Source organism: Canis lupus, chromosome 10, assembly GCF_003254725.2.
Source record: "Canis lupus dingo isolate Sandy chromosome 10, ASM325472v2, whole genome shotgun sequence".
Taxonomy (NCBI): domain Eukaryota; kingdom Metazoa; phylum Chordata; class Mammalia; order Carnivora; family Canidae; genus Canis; species Canis lupus.
In genome coordinates, this window is record NC_064252.1 from 7,643,687 (window position 1) to 7,660,528 (window position 16,842).

Here is a 16,842-nt window from a genome sequence, read left to right on the forward strand (position 1 = left end):
TGAGTGTCTCAGTTGGTTAAGTGTCTGCCTTTGGCTAAGGTCACGATCAGGTCAGATGATCATTTCAGCAGATGCAGAAAAAGCATTTGATGAAATTCAACATCCATTTATAATAAACTCAACAACGTGGGTATACAGGAAACATTTCAACATAATGAAGGCCACGTATGACAAAACCACAGCTAATGTCATAGTCAATGGTAATAAGTGGAAAGCTTCTCTCCTAAGATCAGGAACAAGACTAGGATGCCTACTTTTGCCACTTTAATTCATAGGATTGGAAGTCCTAGTCGCATCAGACCAGCAAAAGAAATAAAAGGCATTCAAATTAGAAGTGAAGGAAGTCAGCGAAGGACAAATACCATACGATTTCACTTCTATGCACAATCTAAAAAAATCTGAATGAACAGAAACAGACTCCTAGAGACAGAGAACAATCTGGTGGTTGTTAGAAGGAGGATGGTGAGGGGGTGGATAAAATAGGGAAAGGGATAAAAAGATACAAACTACCAGTTATTATATAAATAAGACAGGGATGCAGTGTGCAACATAGGGAATACAGTTATTAATGTAGTAACTTTGTATGGTGATGGAAGGTAGCTAGATGAACTGTGGTGATCTCTTTGTTTCCTATGTAACTGTTGAACACTATGCTGTACACCTGAGACCAATGTAATATTGTACATCAGCTATATTTCAATTTAAAAAAATTGTACTTGAAAGTAAGGGTTCCTGAATTAAATGAAAAGAATGGGAGACCTATTTTAATCGGTATAAAGAGGCTTCCAAAAGGTTTCAAGATTCCAAAATAGCCTCACTAAAAGATTCATTTCAGAAGACAAGGAAACATGAAAGACAGAGAGGTATCTAAAATAAAAGATGATAGGACTGACTCCTATGCTCCTCTCTATCCTTCTTAACGTGAGTACTCCTGTGTTTACTAGTTCTGTCAAAAATGCCTTTCCACTCCAAGGAGACTATTAACCAGCTACCTTTACAAATAAAACCACCACCTTAAAAAAACAAAAACAAAAACAAATAAAACCACCTGAGCGCGCCTGGATGGCTCAGTCAGTTGGGTCTGCCTCTGGCTCAGTTCATGATCCTGGAGTCTCAGGATCGAATCCTGAGTTGGGCTCCCTGCTCAGTGGGGAGTCTGCTTCTGCCCCTCACCCCACTCACGTATGTGCATGCACTCTCTCTCAAATGCATAAATAAAATTAAAACAAAACACAACCACCTGAGGTTGCAAGTGATCCTTCTCAGGTCTCTTTCACTTCTTGGTCAAAGACTGAGTTAAGGGCCATAGCTAAAAGAACTTCCTAAACCTCAGGAAGAAAATCCAAGTTTTCTGAGGGGTTTAGAATCATTATGAGGGTCTGTGACCCCAGGCTGCTAGAGATTTATCAGCTTGTACACATGTTGGTAGAACCTCATGAAGGCCAAAAATGTATTTGGGAAGCAGAATGGCATAATCCTAAGGATGATATTCAAGATCCTCAATCACCAACACAGTCCTCTTATGGACCACAAAAACCTGGAAACATACAAACTGGTATTTTAACAGCCATTCCTACAGTCTTCCCTGCTACACTCATTGGTCTGTTATTCAAACATGAAAATAAAAGATGAATCTGCAGCAGAATCTGAAGCCTGTTTGGAGGTGTTCTTCCTATGTACTCCTGATTCCATACAACCTGCTCAAGCTGCCCTGTTTGTAAATGGATTATTTCCTAAAATGAATGGATTAATAAAAAAGAAAACAGGATGAGAGGCCACCGGCCTGATTGAACTTGTGACCTCAGCCAAACACTTTGAAAAGATTTGGACCAAGATCATAAACAAAGGTCTGCCAATCTAAGGGCCTTACTGGGTCTCCCACATCATACCCTTCTAGAAAAATCCATCATCAAATGGCTGGTCCAGAGCCAAATATCTCATTTGTAATCAACTGGGGCACTTTACAGAAACTGTCCTCAAAGGCCCTACACAGATCTTCAATGTCCTCAAGAAAGAGCTCCTATATGGGTCATTCCCAAAACTGACAGGGCTCCAAGGGACCCTCCAGTAAACTGCTATCAGTAATACCCTTAAGCACCCAAGGGGAAAATAAAACTAATCAAGTACTTTGCTCAATTTTGATAGATATCAGGGCTATACTTTATATTTTAAATCCCACTCTTGGGGTACCAGATGGCTCGGTAGGTTAAGCATGACCAAGTCTTGATTTTGGCTCAGGTCATGATCTCAGGGTTGTGGGATCGAGCCCCACATCAGGCTCTGCACTCAATGTGGAGTCTGCTTCGAATTCTCTCTCCTTCTGCACCCCTACCCTGCTTGCATATGTGCTCTTGAAAATAAATAAAATCTTAAAAAAACACAAAACAACAAACCCCGCTCTCATAGCAACAAATCCCTTAAGAGTGAAAAGGTTTATTACTAGAGGTATCTAATAAAGACAGAATTTCTATCTTGATCAGTATAAATGATTTTGGGACTTTTTACTAAAAAGCCTCCTTTTTCACTCTGCATTACAGCCCCAATTTATAGAGATCTGTCTAAATTAAAAGGGCTAAAAAATTTTGCTGCTAATGTGACCTCACTTTAGAATCTCCTGACCAACCTGAACCTGATCTGATGTTCCTTATAATCTGTCTTTGTTACAGATGAAGAATTGTTCCAACAGAAATCTATTTTTTTTTAAAGACTTATTTATGATAGACATAGAGAGACAGAGAGGCGCAGAGACACAGGAGGAGGGAGAAGCAGGCTCCATACCGGGAGCCCGACGTGGGACTCGATCCCGGGACTCCAGGATTGCGTCCTGGGCCAAAGGCAGGCGCCAAACCGCTGAGCCACCCAGGGATCCCCGAAATCTCTTACTTTAACTGAGATGCCTGAAAAATCTGTGGGCCACTTCACTTCAAATTCTGACATTGGGAGAATAACAAATGCAGACCCTATAGAAATTCAGACAGATAGGATTAAACTTACTCCTGTATTGCCCCAATATCCATTAAGGCATGCACACCTTGCCCCAGGGTCGCTCATCCCCCGTTCCAGCCCCTGCAACATGCAGATTTTGCCAGTCTGGATACATGATGGGGAGGGGATGGCAATTTGTCTGGGACTTCAGAGTCATACTGAGTTATTCCCTATTTCCCAGTTCTTCCAAATGCAAACACCCTTTTGTCACAAGTTCTTCCAGACTCAAATGGTTCACTGTTGGAAGACCGGTTTGGCCTTTTCAGCATCTCTGGAAACAGCCAGTATCAATTTGCTTTTACTTGAAACAATCAATAATACACCTGGACAGGCATGCCTCAAGAATTCATCAAGGTCCCTTATCATCCCCATGTACTCCATCAAGATTTCATTATCCTCCAGTTCCCAGGGAGATCAATCCTTTTACAATATGCAGACCATCTCTTTCTATGCTCAGCTACCAAAGGTGTTTATAAGGATTCCATTTACCTGTAGCAATTAGCTGAAAAGGGACTTCCAAATCAAACTGCAGAAGCACAGAAGCAGGTGACATCAAAGTACACTGCTTCCCTCTGGATCAAGACTTCATACTTTAACTGAACATGAAAAATTTTTTCTTGGGACTTCTGGGTGGCTCACTGGTTGACTGTCTGCCTTCAGCTCAGGGCATGATCCCAGAATCCTGGGATCAAGTCCCTATCAGACTTTGTGCATGGAGCCTGCTTCCCCTGTCTCTGCCTCTCTGTGTCTCTCAAAAAAAAAAAAAGAAAAGAAAAGAAAAGAAAAATTTTTTTCCTTCTTCTTTTCTTTACTCTGGTCTTGGCCTGGAAAGATAATGCCTTTGATCTGTTATCTCCCAGGCCAGTCCTAAGGAAGATAACCTTTCAGACCGCTGGATTTATCATCAAAAATTCTAATCTATCCATGAGGCTAGAGATCCCATGGTCTCCCTGTGACCAATTTCTCTTCTCTTCCCAATGTTACTACCCATCCCCTCGCCCCCTTTAAAAAGCTTTGACCAAGTTCAAATCTTATGGTTAGACTATCCTGTGCCTTTTTACCTTTCTCCATTTATAACTATTATGTGCGCAATCAGAAACAAGTATCTATGTAAATCTTAGTACACCTGCACCACCACGTTCTCATGATCACGTAGGTCATACCTGTTCCTTTTCACGCAAAGATCTCACGAACAGCACACATCGTTGCAAGGCATTTAGAACGACTCTATTTCAAGCTAGGAGATTTTCTTCCCATCTGTGCTGAAAACCTAACTGACCCCTGGCTTGATTGGGTAAATGTCACAAACTGTAAATGAATCCATCAATACAACCACTTTAACCCAGACAGGGTTTGTCTTTTTCTGTGATTATCACTCTCCTTAGGCCTATGGATGCCTAGACAGCTGGCACATTGCTGGGCAATGTTTTAGGTTATCTGTGCCCCTAACTTTTCATAATGAATGAATACCTCATTTGTTGACTCCCTTGGGTTTATACATCAAGTTAGAAAGAAATTACCAGGAGACATTCATGACTCAGGATTCACCTCCTTTGGCAGGGGCATACTTGTCTTATTCTCAGAAAATATAAATTAGAATATGATTAGAAACTTCTCCTTAACTCAAAAATATTGCAGAATCCATAGCTAAGACAAAGCTGTCCAATAAAGATCCTTAGACTCTCTGGCCAAAATTGTTCTTGTTAATAGAATAGCCCCTGATTATATTTTGGCTGAACACCGAGGTGTCTGAGCTATGGCCAAAACCAACTTCTGTGCTGGATTAACACTTCTGGGGAAGTTGAAACTCAGTTATGTAAGATTACTGAGTAAGCCACTTAGCTCAAAAAGGTGACTCCTTCACCTTTGACTGATTTTGATTGGTCTGGGTCTTGGGGACTCCAAACATTGGAGTTAATTATGAGTTATTATGAATTAATCCTGTTCATAATAACAATAACAATCTTCCTGGCGTATTGTGCTTTCTCAAAAGCTTCAAGTGTGTGTTCATTGCCACTAACCATCAAGCAAATAACCTCCCCAAGATTGGAATGTCAGAAATGGGATGAAGAGAAGGACTGATTTAAAGATGGTCAACCTGAAGTCATGGCTTGCAAGTATCAGAATAATAAGCAAAAGACGTCATGACCTGTGCATACCACACAAAGGATGGACAAAAGCTGCGAGAACTAGAGCAGAAGCTAAGAGCAACACTGATGCCGCCTTAAATTCTTATCACATCTCTCAGTTAAGCTGAGAGTCTGATCAAAAGGAAGTAAACTGTTAAAAGAGATAATCGGTCCCAAATGGAGTCACTTGTGCTAAAGCCCACATCAGCAAACCAAAACTTAATACCTAACCTAATTACAGTTTCACCACCCCTCTCCCCCTTCACGCCTCCTTAATTTTTAATTAGTCAAGCTGGAATTACCCAGTCACTACTACTGAGGTAATCTGACCACTAGGCCCTTCCATTCCACTTAGGAGGCGACCTTGCCTGAAACAATTCATTCTTTGTTAATTTTTTCTGCTCCCTTTCTGCCTTTAAAAACCTTTGGTTTTTTAATAGCTTGGCGGAGCTCCTTTCTATCACCAGATGAGATGCTGCCCAAGTAATGAATCACTAAATGAAGCCAATTTGATCTCTAAATTTACTCAGTTGGATTTTTAACAGCAGTCTACCAGCAATCCCCCAGAGCTTGTTAGATATGCACAATCTCAGGCCCCACTCTCTCCTTCATGGGTAATGGGTCTGCGTTTTACTAAGATCCACTGGTGATTCATATGCACAGTAAAATGTGAGAAGCATCACTGAAACAGTGGTTCTCAAGGTGCTCCCTCAGCAGCATTAGCATCATGTGAAAACTTACTGCAAATGGAAATTCTTAATTCCTAGTTGAGTTGGGAAACCATTTCTGGTGAATGCTAAGCTGCACTAAGGATGTAAGTGGACTCATCTGATGAGCACAGCAGGCATGAGGGAGAACCTGTACAAGGCCTAGGAATGCCACAGCTGCCTGGAAAGCAGGATGCAGAGAAAGGAACGCATCTCCTAACCTCTGGTCTATAGTGAATCCTGAACAACCCCATGCAGGTCAGGGGCTCAGAAATCTAAGTCACAGGAGAGTTCAGAAGCCAACAGCTCCTCTATAAGTACCCGCTATGCCAACTCTGAGCCATGGAAGCTGGGAGTTGGGGAACAGCTTATCTGTCTAGAGCAGCAGTCTCAAACCTTGCTACATATTAAAATCACTAGGGGAGGGGATCCCTGGGTGGCTCAGCGGTTTAGCGCCTGCCTTTGGCCCAGGGCACAATCCTGAAGTCCCAGGATCGAGTCCCGCGTCAGGCTCCTGGCATGGAGCCTGCTTCTCCCTCTGCCTGTGTCTCTGCCTCTCTCTCTCCCTCTCTCTGTGTCTATCATGAATAAATAAATAAAATCTTAAAAAAAAAAATCACTAGGGGAGCTTTACAAGTCCCCAGAGCCAGGTTATATTCAATGTTAAGACTAATCAGAATCCTGGGAATGGGACCCAGGCAAAGTAAGCAGTCCCCACCCTTATCTGTGGGGGGTACATTCTAAGACCCGCCTCCATGGATGCTGCAAACCATGGAGGGTACTGAACCCTAGGTATACCACTTGTTCTTATACATACATACCTAGGAGTCTTATTTTATAAGTAAGGCATAAGAGATTCACAATAACAAAATAAAACAATTATACTATAAGGTATGTGAATGTGATGTCTCTCTCTTGAAGTATATTTTGTACTGTATTCACTCTTCTTGCGATGTGAAATAAGATGACACAAGACACTGTGATGTATTACGGACACTGTAATGTCAGGCTACTACTGACCTTCTAACAACACTTCAGAAGAAAGATCATCTGCTTCCAGACCATGGGTAACTAAAACCATGGAAGGTGAAATCACAGATAAGGGGTGACTACTGTATTTTAGTTTCCCAGGTGATACTATGTGGGACCAAGTTTGAGACTAATGGTCTGGAAGGGTCATTAAGCATTTTCTGTCAAAAGCCAGACAGTAAATATTTAGGGTCTATGGTTATATGGTCTCTACTGTAACTACTCAACTTTGCAGTTGTACCAGGAGAGTAGGCCTAGACGATATATTCATGGAAGAATGTGGCTGTGTTCTAATAGAACACTATTTATGGAAATGTGGGTGGGCTAACTTTGGCCCATAGGGTCAAACTTTCTGATAGAAAGGTTCTGTATCTGTACAATCAAAACAATGGCTTCTGAGCACTGGTTATGTGGCTAGTGACACGGAGGAAGTGAATTTTTCATTTGATTTTAGTTTATTTAAATAGCCACATGTGGCTGGTAGCTACTAATCAGGGCAGAACTAGAGCTGTAATGGCAATGCAGACTCTGCTGCTCTGCAGAATACATCAGTACTTTCACTAGAATAACTTCCAAAACAAAACAGGAACAAGGAAAAGAACCGAGTCCTGGGCAGCCCCAGTGGCACAGCGGTTTAGCGCTGCCTGCAGCCCGGGGTGTGATCCTGGAGACCCGGGGTCGAGTCCCACATTGGGCTTCCTGCAGGGAGCCTGCTTCTCCCCTCTGCCTGTGTCTGCCTCTTCTCTTCGCTCTCTCTGAATGAATAAATAAATCTTTAAAAAAAAAAAAAAAAAAAAAGAACCAAGTCCTAATGGCATTTCCACAACTATGCAGAGAAATTAACTACAGGGTACCCTCGAACACAGGGGTTAAGGGAATGTCACAACACCCCGCGTGGTCAAAAATCCGAATATAACTTTTGACTCTCCAAAAACTTAACTGCTGACAGCCTACTGTGAACTGAAAGCCTCCCTGATAACACAGTTAATTAACACATGTCTGGTGTATGTATTATATACTGTATTCTTACAGTAAGTGAGCTAGAGAAAAGAAAATATCTTAAAAATCATGAGGGAGAGAAAATATATTTACGGTACTGTAATTTCCCACACCGGTAAGTTTGTCTTCTGTTTACAAGATGATCTCTTTCGTGCCTATATTAATACTGTCTTACATGATACAAGGCACTGCACATCTTATATATATGGCCAGCACTAGATATGAAAAATGAAAAAAACATGAAAAAGAAATTCATGTTTATTTACAGATATAATGATTCATGCACTGGTAACAAAGAAGCAGAAATATGGTTGCTTTTGATGGTAACCTAGTGTAGGTGACACAACTGCTTCATGGTAGCCTAGCTCAATGAATGGTTATAAAAATTTTTATGGCAAAAGAAATTTATGGCACACAGTGTTATAGTCATATTCATAACATAGCACTGGAAACATTATTACATTAAAAAATTCTTACCGGTGATGATAGGCTGATATTCAGTTTCTCCAATTATGAGAGAGCAAGAGAGCCATGGGCACAATAATGTAATTCTTTGAAAGCAAAAACAGTAAGCAAACTAACACATTATTAATTTTATATTAAATATAAAATTACCTTACGCCTATGTAAGGATAGGCTATCCACTTCCGTACAAGTCTTGTAGACAGTGTTCTACATGGTGAATACTTGGGCAATGATGCTGATACAGTTCTTGCCACAGTTATATTTTTAAACACAAAGACACAGACCTTCGTATTAACTGTACGGCATGATGACTGTTCAACTATTAAACAGTCCACCATAAACGTCCTCATCCTAGTCATCTTGTTGACTAGGCTGAGGAGGAAAAGAAAGGGTCGGTCTCACTGTCCCAGTGCTGGCAGAGGAGGGAGGAGGCAGGAGCACTCAGTGTAACCTTACAAAATAAACATCCTAATTTTTGTCTTTTTTGCCTTTTCATTTCTCTAAAAATGTTTCCATATGGTACCAATCCTTCTTCTACTGATTGACATAGAAGGGTCCTGTCACTAAAGAAGTTAAAAGCAGTCTTGAATAATCAAAACCCTTCTGCCAGATTGTCTGATGTCAATTCTCCAAGATCCGTATCCTGAAACCCTTTAACACCCCCATGTACTTTTTGCCATATCCATAATTTCTTTCACAATTTCCTCTATTCTTAAGTCTCGTGAAGTTAGGCACATCTGGACACACTTTTCTCCAGCAGGAATTTATTGTTTTGGCCTTGATGGCTCTTTCTATAACAACATCTTCAATAGTGTAATCTTTCCAGACTTTCATGATATTCTACTAGTAGGCTTCTCTTCCAGTGTTGACAATCCTTTCCATAGAGTACTGTGTGTAATGAGCCTTACAGGTTTTTATGACCCTTGACCTAGAAACTGAATTAGAGACACTGTGTTTGGGGGCAAGGTTCTGGGTGGGCATCTTCACTGTCCAATGTCAAAAGGACTTTAAAAGGCAGTCCCTTATTAGCAATGTATTTTCTCGTGACTTCAGGAATAAAACATTGATGGAACCAATCCAGAAAATGGGTCCTCACTGTCCAGGTCTTCTTATACAACCGAAAGACTAGCAGCTGGTATTTACCTTTTCCCTTAATGGCTCAGTAGTCTCGATATAAATCCAACTGCATGTGCACAAAATAGGAGTTAGCCTCTCCCTTTCTGCCTTCAGTCTTGATGTTTGCTTCTCCTCCTTACTAATAAATGTCCTTTGTAGCATTTTTCTCCAGAATAGGGAATTCCTTTTTTTTTTAAATAATTTTTTATTGGTGTTCAATTTGCCAACATACAGAAAAACACCCAGTGCTCAACCCGTCAAGTGCCCCCCTCAGTGCCCGTCACCCATTCACCCCTACCCCCCCGCCCTCCTCCTCTTCCACCAACCCTAGTTCGTTTCCCAGAGTTAGGAGTCTTCATGTTCTGTCTCCCTTTCTGATATTTCAGAATAGGGAATTTCTACTTGCATTAAAAACCTGTTCAGGCAGACATTCTCAATTATTTTCTTTTTCTTTCTTCTTTCCTTTCTCTTTCTTTCTAGCTTTTATTTGAGAGCGAGCACAAGCCAGGTTGGGGGGGTGGGGTGCGGGGAAGGGAGAAGTGAACTCCCTGCTGAGCAGGGAGCCTGATGCAGGGCTTGATCCCCAGACCCTGAGATGAGATGAACTGAAGGCAGATGCTTAACCAAATGAGCCACCCAGGCGTCTCTCAAGGGTTTTCTTAATGGCATCTGGGAAACTCATCCATTGCCTCTTGGTCAACAGAAGCTGCTTATTCTGTTACACTGACATTTTTTAAGCCAAACTACTTTCTCAAATTATCAAACTGTCCTTTGTTGGCATTAAGTTCTCCATCTTTAGATCCTTCATCTTCCTTTTGCTTTAGGTTCTCATATAAGGACTCTGCTTTTTCTTTTTTTTTTTTTTTTTTTTTTTTTTTTAAATTTTTATTTATTTATGATGGTCACAGAGAGAGAGAGAGAGGGGCAGAGACACAGGCAGAGGGAGAAGCAGGCTCCATGCAGGGAGCCCGATGTGGGATTCGATCCCGGGTCTCCAGGATCGCGCCCTGGGCCAAAGGCAGGCGCCAAACCGCTGCGCCACCCAGGGATCCCATGCTTTTTCTTAAATCATATTAGAATCTATAGGCCTTTCTTATAGCAATCTTGCTTCCACATGAAAGCTACATTTTCAATACAAGATAAAAAGATATTTTGCAAAGAGTGTAAGGTTTTCACGCCTGTTGGCATAGCTACAGTGATGGCTTCTTGAATTTCCTTTTTTTTTCCCCCCACAGTGGTCTTCATGCTGGACTAATTTATCTTGAAATGGTGAACAACCACAGTGGCAGACCTCAATCTACAGTACATATCAAGCAATTCAACTTTTTCTTATGATGTCATGACTTTTCTCAGCTTCTTGGGAGCATTTCCAGCATCCCCAGTGGCATTTTGCATCGGTTCCATGGTGTTATTCAAGGCTCATGGTATTGCAGAAAATACAATGAAAAATACACGAGAACCAGAAGAGAGAATTTTTTACCATGATCCCCAATTTATTGGAGAGACAAGCCATTCATGCAGAGATGATTAGCATCACATGGGATTTTAAGCAGCTACAACACTTAAACTCAGCAATTGGAGGCGGCTAGGAAATTACACAGTACGTACTACAGTTAATTTTATGCAGTTATGACTTAATACTACATTGTTTATTTATATTTCTCTTGACTGAACAGTGCCGTGTATATTCTGTGTAAGTTTTAACTTTCTACTAACTTTTACTTTAACTTTCTACTTTTATGCATTTGTGACATATCTCTCTTATTTTTTCAATTCTTCTAAGCTATGTGGTATGTCTGCTAGTTTTTAAAAATTGTCACATATCTCCAAAAAAGTTTTCCAATGTTTATCAAAAAATATTTACGTGTAAGTGGACTCACACAATTTACACCCATGTCAATCAAGAATCAACTGCATAGTAGTTTACTGTGTAATGCATCGTAATTTCACTTCCACAGTGAAGATTTTTTTTCCTAACTAGAAATAAGTAAGGCACATAGAATAAAATTTGCATGGGGAACATTAAAAGATATAAATTTTCCTCTTACTGGACCTATAGATTCAATGCAATTCCAACCAAAAATCCCACATGAATTTTCAGTTAATTTTAAAAGCTGTTTTCAAAATTTATATGGAAGAATGGTAGCCAGGATCCCTACAAGGACAGAGAGGTTTGCCTTTATAAAGATTTAATTAGACAGCTTTATAATAAGACAAAATGATAGTGGTAAAAAGGATAGACAGACTTGTGGAACAGAAAAGACAACCAAGTAGATATGGAGAAAAAAATGAGATTGGATTTCTGACTCATACCATACCAGAAAATGGTTTCTAGATACATCGAGAACTTTCATGTAAGAGGTAGAAGTACAAAACTATTCCAAGAAAACCTAGGAGAATTGTTTTTTGATCTCAAGGATCAGAAGCAATTTTATAAACAAGATACAAAGAACACAAACCATAAAATAGATGATTTATACATTTAACTCCTGTGTTCTATATCTTTTTAAAGATTTTATTTATTTATCATGAGAGACACAGAGAGAGAGAGAGAGGCAGACACAGGCAGAGGAAGAAGCAGGCTCCCTGCAGGGAGTATGATGTAGGACTTGATCCCAGGACCCCAGGATCGCAGACACTCAACCACTAAGCCACCCAGGTGCTCTGTGTTCTCTTATCTTAATGTAGAGAAAAGACAAGTCACAAACAGGGAGAACAGGATGGGCAATAAGCGGCACTTCACGAGGGAAGCAATACAAAAAGCTTAAGTGAAAAACTGATTCACTGAGCAAAAACTCAGTTAAGGGGTGCCTAGGTGGCTCAGTCAGTTAAGCATCTGCCTTTGGCTCAGGTAATGATATTGGGGTCCTGAGATCAAGCCCCACATCAGGCTTCCTGCTCAGTAAGGAATCTGCTTCTTCCTCTCCTGCCCCTCTACCCACCATCCCCTGCTCATCTCTCTCCTGTTCTCTCAAAATCTTTAAAACAACCTTCAATTAAAAAACGGGCAGAGGATTCGAATAAATATATCTCCAAAGAAGATACACAAATGTCCAATAAACACAGAAGATGTTCATCATCATTACTCATTAGGAAAATGCATTATCAAAACCACAATGAGATACTACCTTGTACCCACTACAATGTAATAAAATGACAGTTACCAAGTGTTGGCAAGGATGTGGAAAATTTTGAACTCTTGTGCACTGTTGGTGGGAATATATAAAATTGTGCAGTTGCTTTAGAACAGTCGGACAGTTCCTCAAAAGTTAAACATACATCACCATCCAACCTAGCAATTCTATGAGGTATATAGGTTATGTACCCAAGAAAACTGAGAACATTTGTCCACACAAACACTTGTATACAAGATGTTCTCAGCTGCATTACTCATAATAGCAATAAAGGGAAAACAATCTACCAAGTGAGGAATGGATAAACAAATGTGGAATATTCATACAATGGAGTATTATTTGGTAATAAAAGGAATGAAATACTGATACATGTTACAACACAGATGATTTCTCAAACTTTATTCTTAGTAGAAGCTAGTCACAAGAGGCTACAGATATGCAAGATTCTGTTTATACAAAATGTCCACAATAGACAAATCTACAGCACTAGAAAGTAGATCAGTGCTTGCCTGGTGCTGGGAGAGGGAGCAATGGGGGAGAGACTGCTAATGTATCTGCAGATTCTTGTTGGGATGCTGAAAATATTCTAAGTTTATATTACGTACGGTGGCACAACTCTGAATATGCCAAAAACTACTTGAATTACAAACTTCAGTGAATTGTATGAATTAAGTGAATTAAAAACTGTTTAAAATGATTCATCTCATCAATAAACAAGGAAATGCATGGTAGGACCAAATGGAATTTTGGTCTTTTCTACCAGCTAGATGGGCAAAAATTAAGTTGTCTCAAAGTTTCTTATAGAGAACAAAGGGAATTCTCATACATTGCTCGTGGGAGTGTAAATTGATGACCATTTTATAAAAATAACTTGGAAATATCTGTAGAAATGAACAATGTGTAGTTCCTGTACCTTGGTATACACACATGTACACTGAAAGACATGTATAAAAAGGCTCTAATGGCACTATTCCTAAAACAAAACTAGGATAACAGAAAGGTCTATTGACTGACAAGAAAACAGATAATTAAGTTGTGTGCGTTCATACAATGGATTATTAGGCATCTGTGAACATGTGAACATGAACATAGAATAATAAATTCTAACAGATTGACAAATCAATAATAGTCACCTATAATGAGTCATCATAAATGGATATCATATTTTAATATTGATCCTTTCAAGTGAATATTGATCCTTTCACAGATCCTTAGTTCTGTGCAGTGCGAGGCACACAGTAGATACTCAAGTATTTCCTGAGTTAATTTTCTTTAGAATGAATTTCCAGATGGAACCGCTTAATGTATGTATTCATTTTTTTTTTAAGATTTTAATTTTTTAAAGATTTACTTATTTGAGAGAAAGAACAGGGGGAGGGACGGAGGAAAAGGGAGAAACAGACTTTCCGCTGAGCACAGAGCCCTACATCAAGCTCAATCCCAGGACCCTTAGTTCATGAACTGAACCGAAATCAAGATCTGGTCATTTAATTAAGTGAGCCATCCAGGCGCCCCTAAGATTTTATTTTTAAGTAATCTCTACACCCAGCATGGAACCTGAACCCACAAGCCCAAGATCAAGAATCACATCCTCTACCAACTGAGCCAGCCAAGTGCCTCTTAAGATATGAATTCTAAAGTGAAAGGTCTTGTCAAATTAGCCTCCTGATAGCTCACAATGATTACACTTTAATGAACCCAGACTGAGTAGTTTTCATTTTCTCAGACTCTGGCAAATACTTGGGTATAAACCTTTTTAGTCTTTGCCAGTTCTGAAGGCAATAAAGGCCTCCTTCAGTTAAGCATTTCTTTGATCAGCTCTTTTTGCATTCACTGTGGCCATTTCTAAATCCTCTGTGAGTTGATTAGTTCCTTTTTTTTTTTGCTCATTTTTCTACTGGGATATTAAGCTTTGCTTTCTAGGAACTCATCTATTATGACCAAGTACCCTTTTTCATATATGTCTCAAATATTTTCCCATTTGTCACCTGCCCTCACTTTGTTTAGGATAGGTTTTTAGGAGGGGTAAAGAGGAAGAAGGGAGGATACATATCTGTTTATATGTGGTCCAGTCTTTTAGAAGACTCCTTCCCACCACAGAGAAAAATTCTTTCTCTGTTCCCCAAATTTCATAGTTTAAAATTTAAATTTTTAATTCTAAATTTGTACAATGTGGAATTTATTTCAGAGTCTTGGCTCAGGCATGATTGAGGGCTTTATACTCACCAAAATGGGCAATAAAGACATCCCATCCATCTGTGTCTTATTCAGGTTATATCCAGCAATATCCAAAATAGTAGGACCCAAGTCAATGTTGGCAACGAGCATCTATGAGAATGAGGAAAAAACAAGATATCTAATACACAGTTGGTCTGGTTTTCCTTTTCTATCTATAATAAAGCTCTTCCCCCCACCCCATGAGACAAACTATTATTTACTATTATTATTTTTTGTACAGTCCAGACTTACTAAGGTGTTACTGATTCATTGATTCAAATATAGAAATTCAAAAAACAAAACATAAAGGTTTATAAGACTTGTAATACATGCCCCTGGGAAGTTGTGTACCTATTCAACCCATACTGTTATTGATCAAAACATTTTTCAAAATTTCTTTGGGACTGCCTGAAGTCTGATGGATCAGGAGAAAATGTTGGGCTAGTTATTTTATACAAAGTATTTATAGCCTGTATTTCTACAGTTCACTAAACTTGATTTCAAATGGGCTCCTGGTATTTTTGAAATCCTAGAAGGCTGAATGATTCTTACCAAGGAGGATATTAGCCCTTTTTTTAGTTTCTCAAAGTAATAACACTACTAAAAAATGTTTGCAATAGCGGGTAGAAGAGGAGGATTAAAAAAAATGTCTGCAAATGGCTTTGGAGACTGGAGAAAACTCATTCCAACACTGCATCGATAAAAGTTTCCTTAAAGAGCACAAAATTTAGATGTGCTAAATAAACTCTAGAAATTAAGGTTACTGTCCTGCATTTATGCCTTGCCTTATTCCTTTCATTTATGAGATGATTTTCCTTCTATATACAAATCCTGTTTGGGACTTAAACCAGTAGAGTCCTATAGAAATATAATGGGACCACATATGTAATTTAAAATTGTCTAGTGACAACATAAAGTCAAAAGAAAAAGGGGCAGAAATTCACTATGTATATTTTATTTAACTTGATATGTCAAAAATGGCACTATTTCAAATGTAAGCAATATAAAAAACTTAATGAGATTTTATCTTTTATTTTTGAACTAAGTCTTTGAAATCTGGAATGTTATAATTATAACACATCTCTGTTTGGACTATCCCATATGTTTTGGCTCAACAGGCACAGTAGCTGGTGGCCACTGTAGTGGACAGTGCAGACATACATAGGACCTAAGCATACACTTAAAGTCATTTAAATCACAGGCTAGTAAAAAAGCTTTCAGAGTGGTGAAGACAATCCACCAGGGAAACCAGGGGAACTAATGTTTACTGAGCATCTATTCTGGGCCAGTCCTTATGGTTTATCCATTAATCCTCACCATGACCCTAGGATGCAGTATTTCCATTTTACAGATGAGGAAATGAAAGAAGTAAGGGAAACAAAATCAATGGCTTAAAATTGAAAAGCTACCATTTACTGAAAGGATATAACAACTCAGCTATTAGAAATGACAAATACCCACCATTTGCTTCAACGTGGATGGAACTGGAGGGTATTATGCTGAGTGAAGTAAGTCAGTCGGACAAGGACAAACATTATATGTTCTCATTCATTTGGGGAATATAAATAATAGTGAAAGGGAATATAAGGGAAGGGAGAAGAAATGTGTGGGAAATATCAGAAAGGGAGACAGAACGTAAAGACTGCTAACTCTGGGAAACGAACTAGGGGTGGTAGAAGGGGAGGAGGGCGGGGGGTGGGAGTGAATGGGTGACGGGCACTGGGTGTTATTCTGTATGTTAGTAAATTGAACACCAATAAAAAATAAATAAAAAAAAAAAAGAAAGGATATAACAGTCTTCAGGACTGCTGAGAAAACTCACAGCATCTTAGGCAAGGCCAAGGAGAGATTAAAAAAATAAAACTTAATCCAGGAACTTTTCATTTAAAAACAAAATCAAAAGTACAGACATAAAAGGCAAGAATACATCTTTATTTTTTTTTTTTCAAGATTTTATTTATTTATTCATGAGAGACACAGAGACAGAGAGAGACACAGGCAGAGGGAGAAGCAGGTTCCAGGCAGGGAGCCCGATGTGGGACTCGATCCCAGGATCTGGGA

At 39.4% G+C, this 16,842-nt stretch overlaps 1 protein-coding gene across 1 annotated transcript in view; it reads right to left on the minus strand.

The window, feature by feature from the left end:
* Positions 1 to 16,842, minus strand: part of GNS (glucosamine (N-acetyl)-6-sulfatase) — a 52,446-nt gene that overhangs the window by 13,086 nt on the left and 22,518 nt on the right. Inside the window, exon 10 of the mRNA XM_025476718.3 lies at positions 14,791 to 14,892. Within this exon, the coding sequence (XP_025332503.3) occupies positions 14,791 to 14,892 (102 nt within the window). The remainder of the gene's footprint in view (positions 1 to 14,790; positions 14,893 to 16,842) is intronic.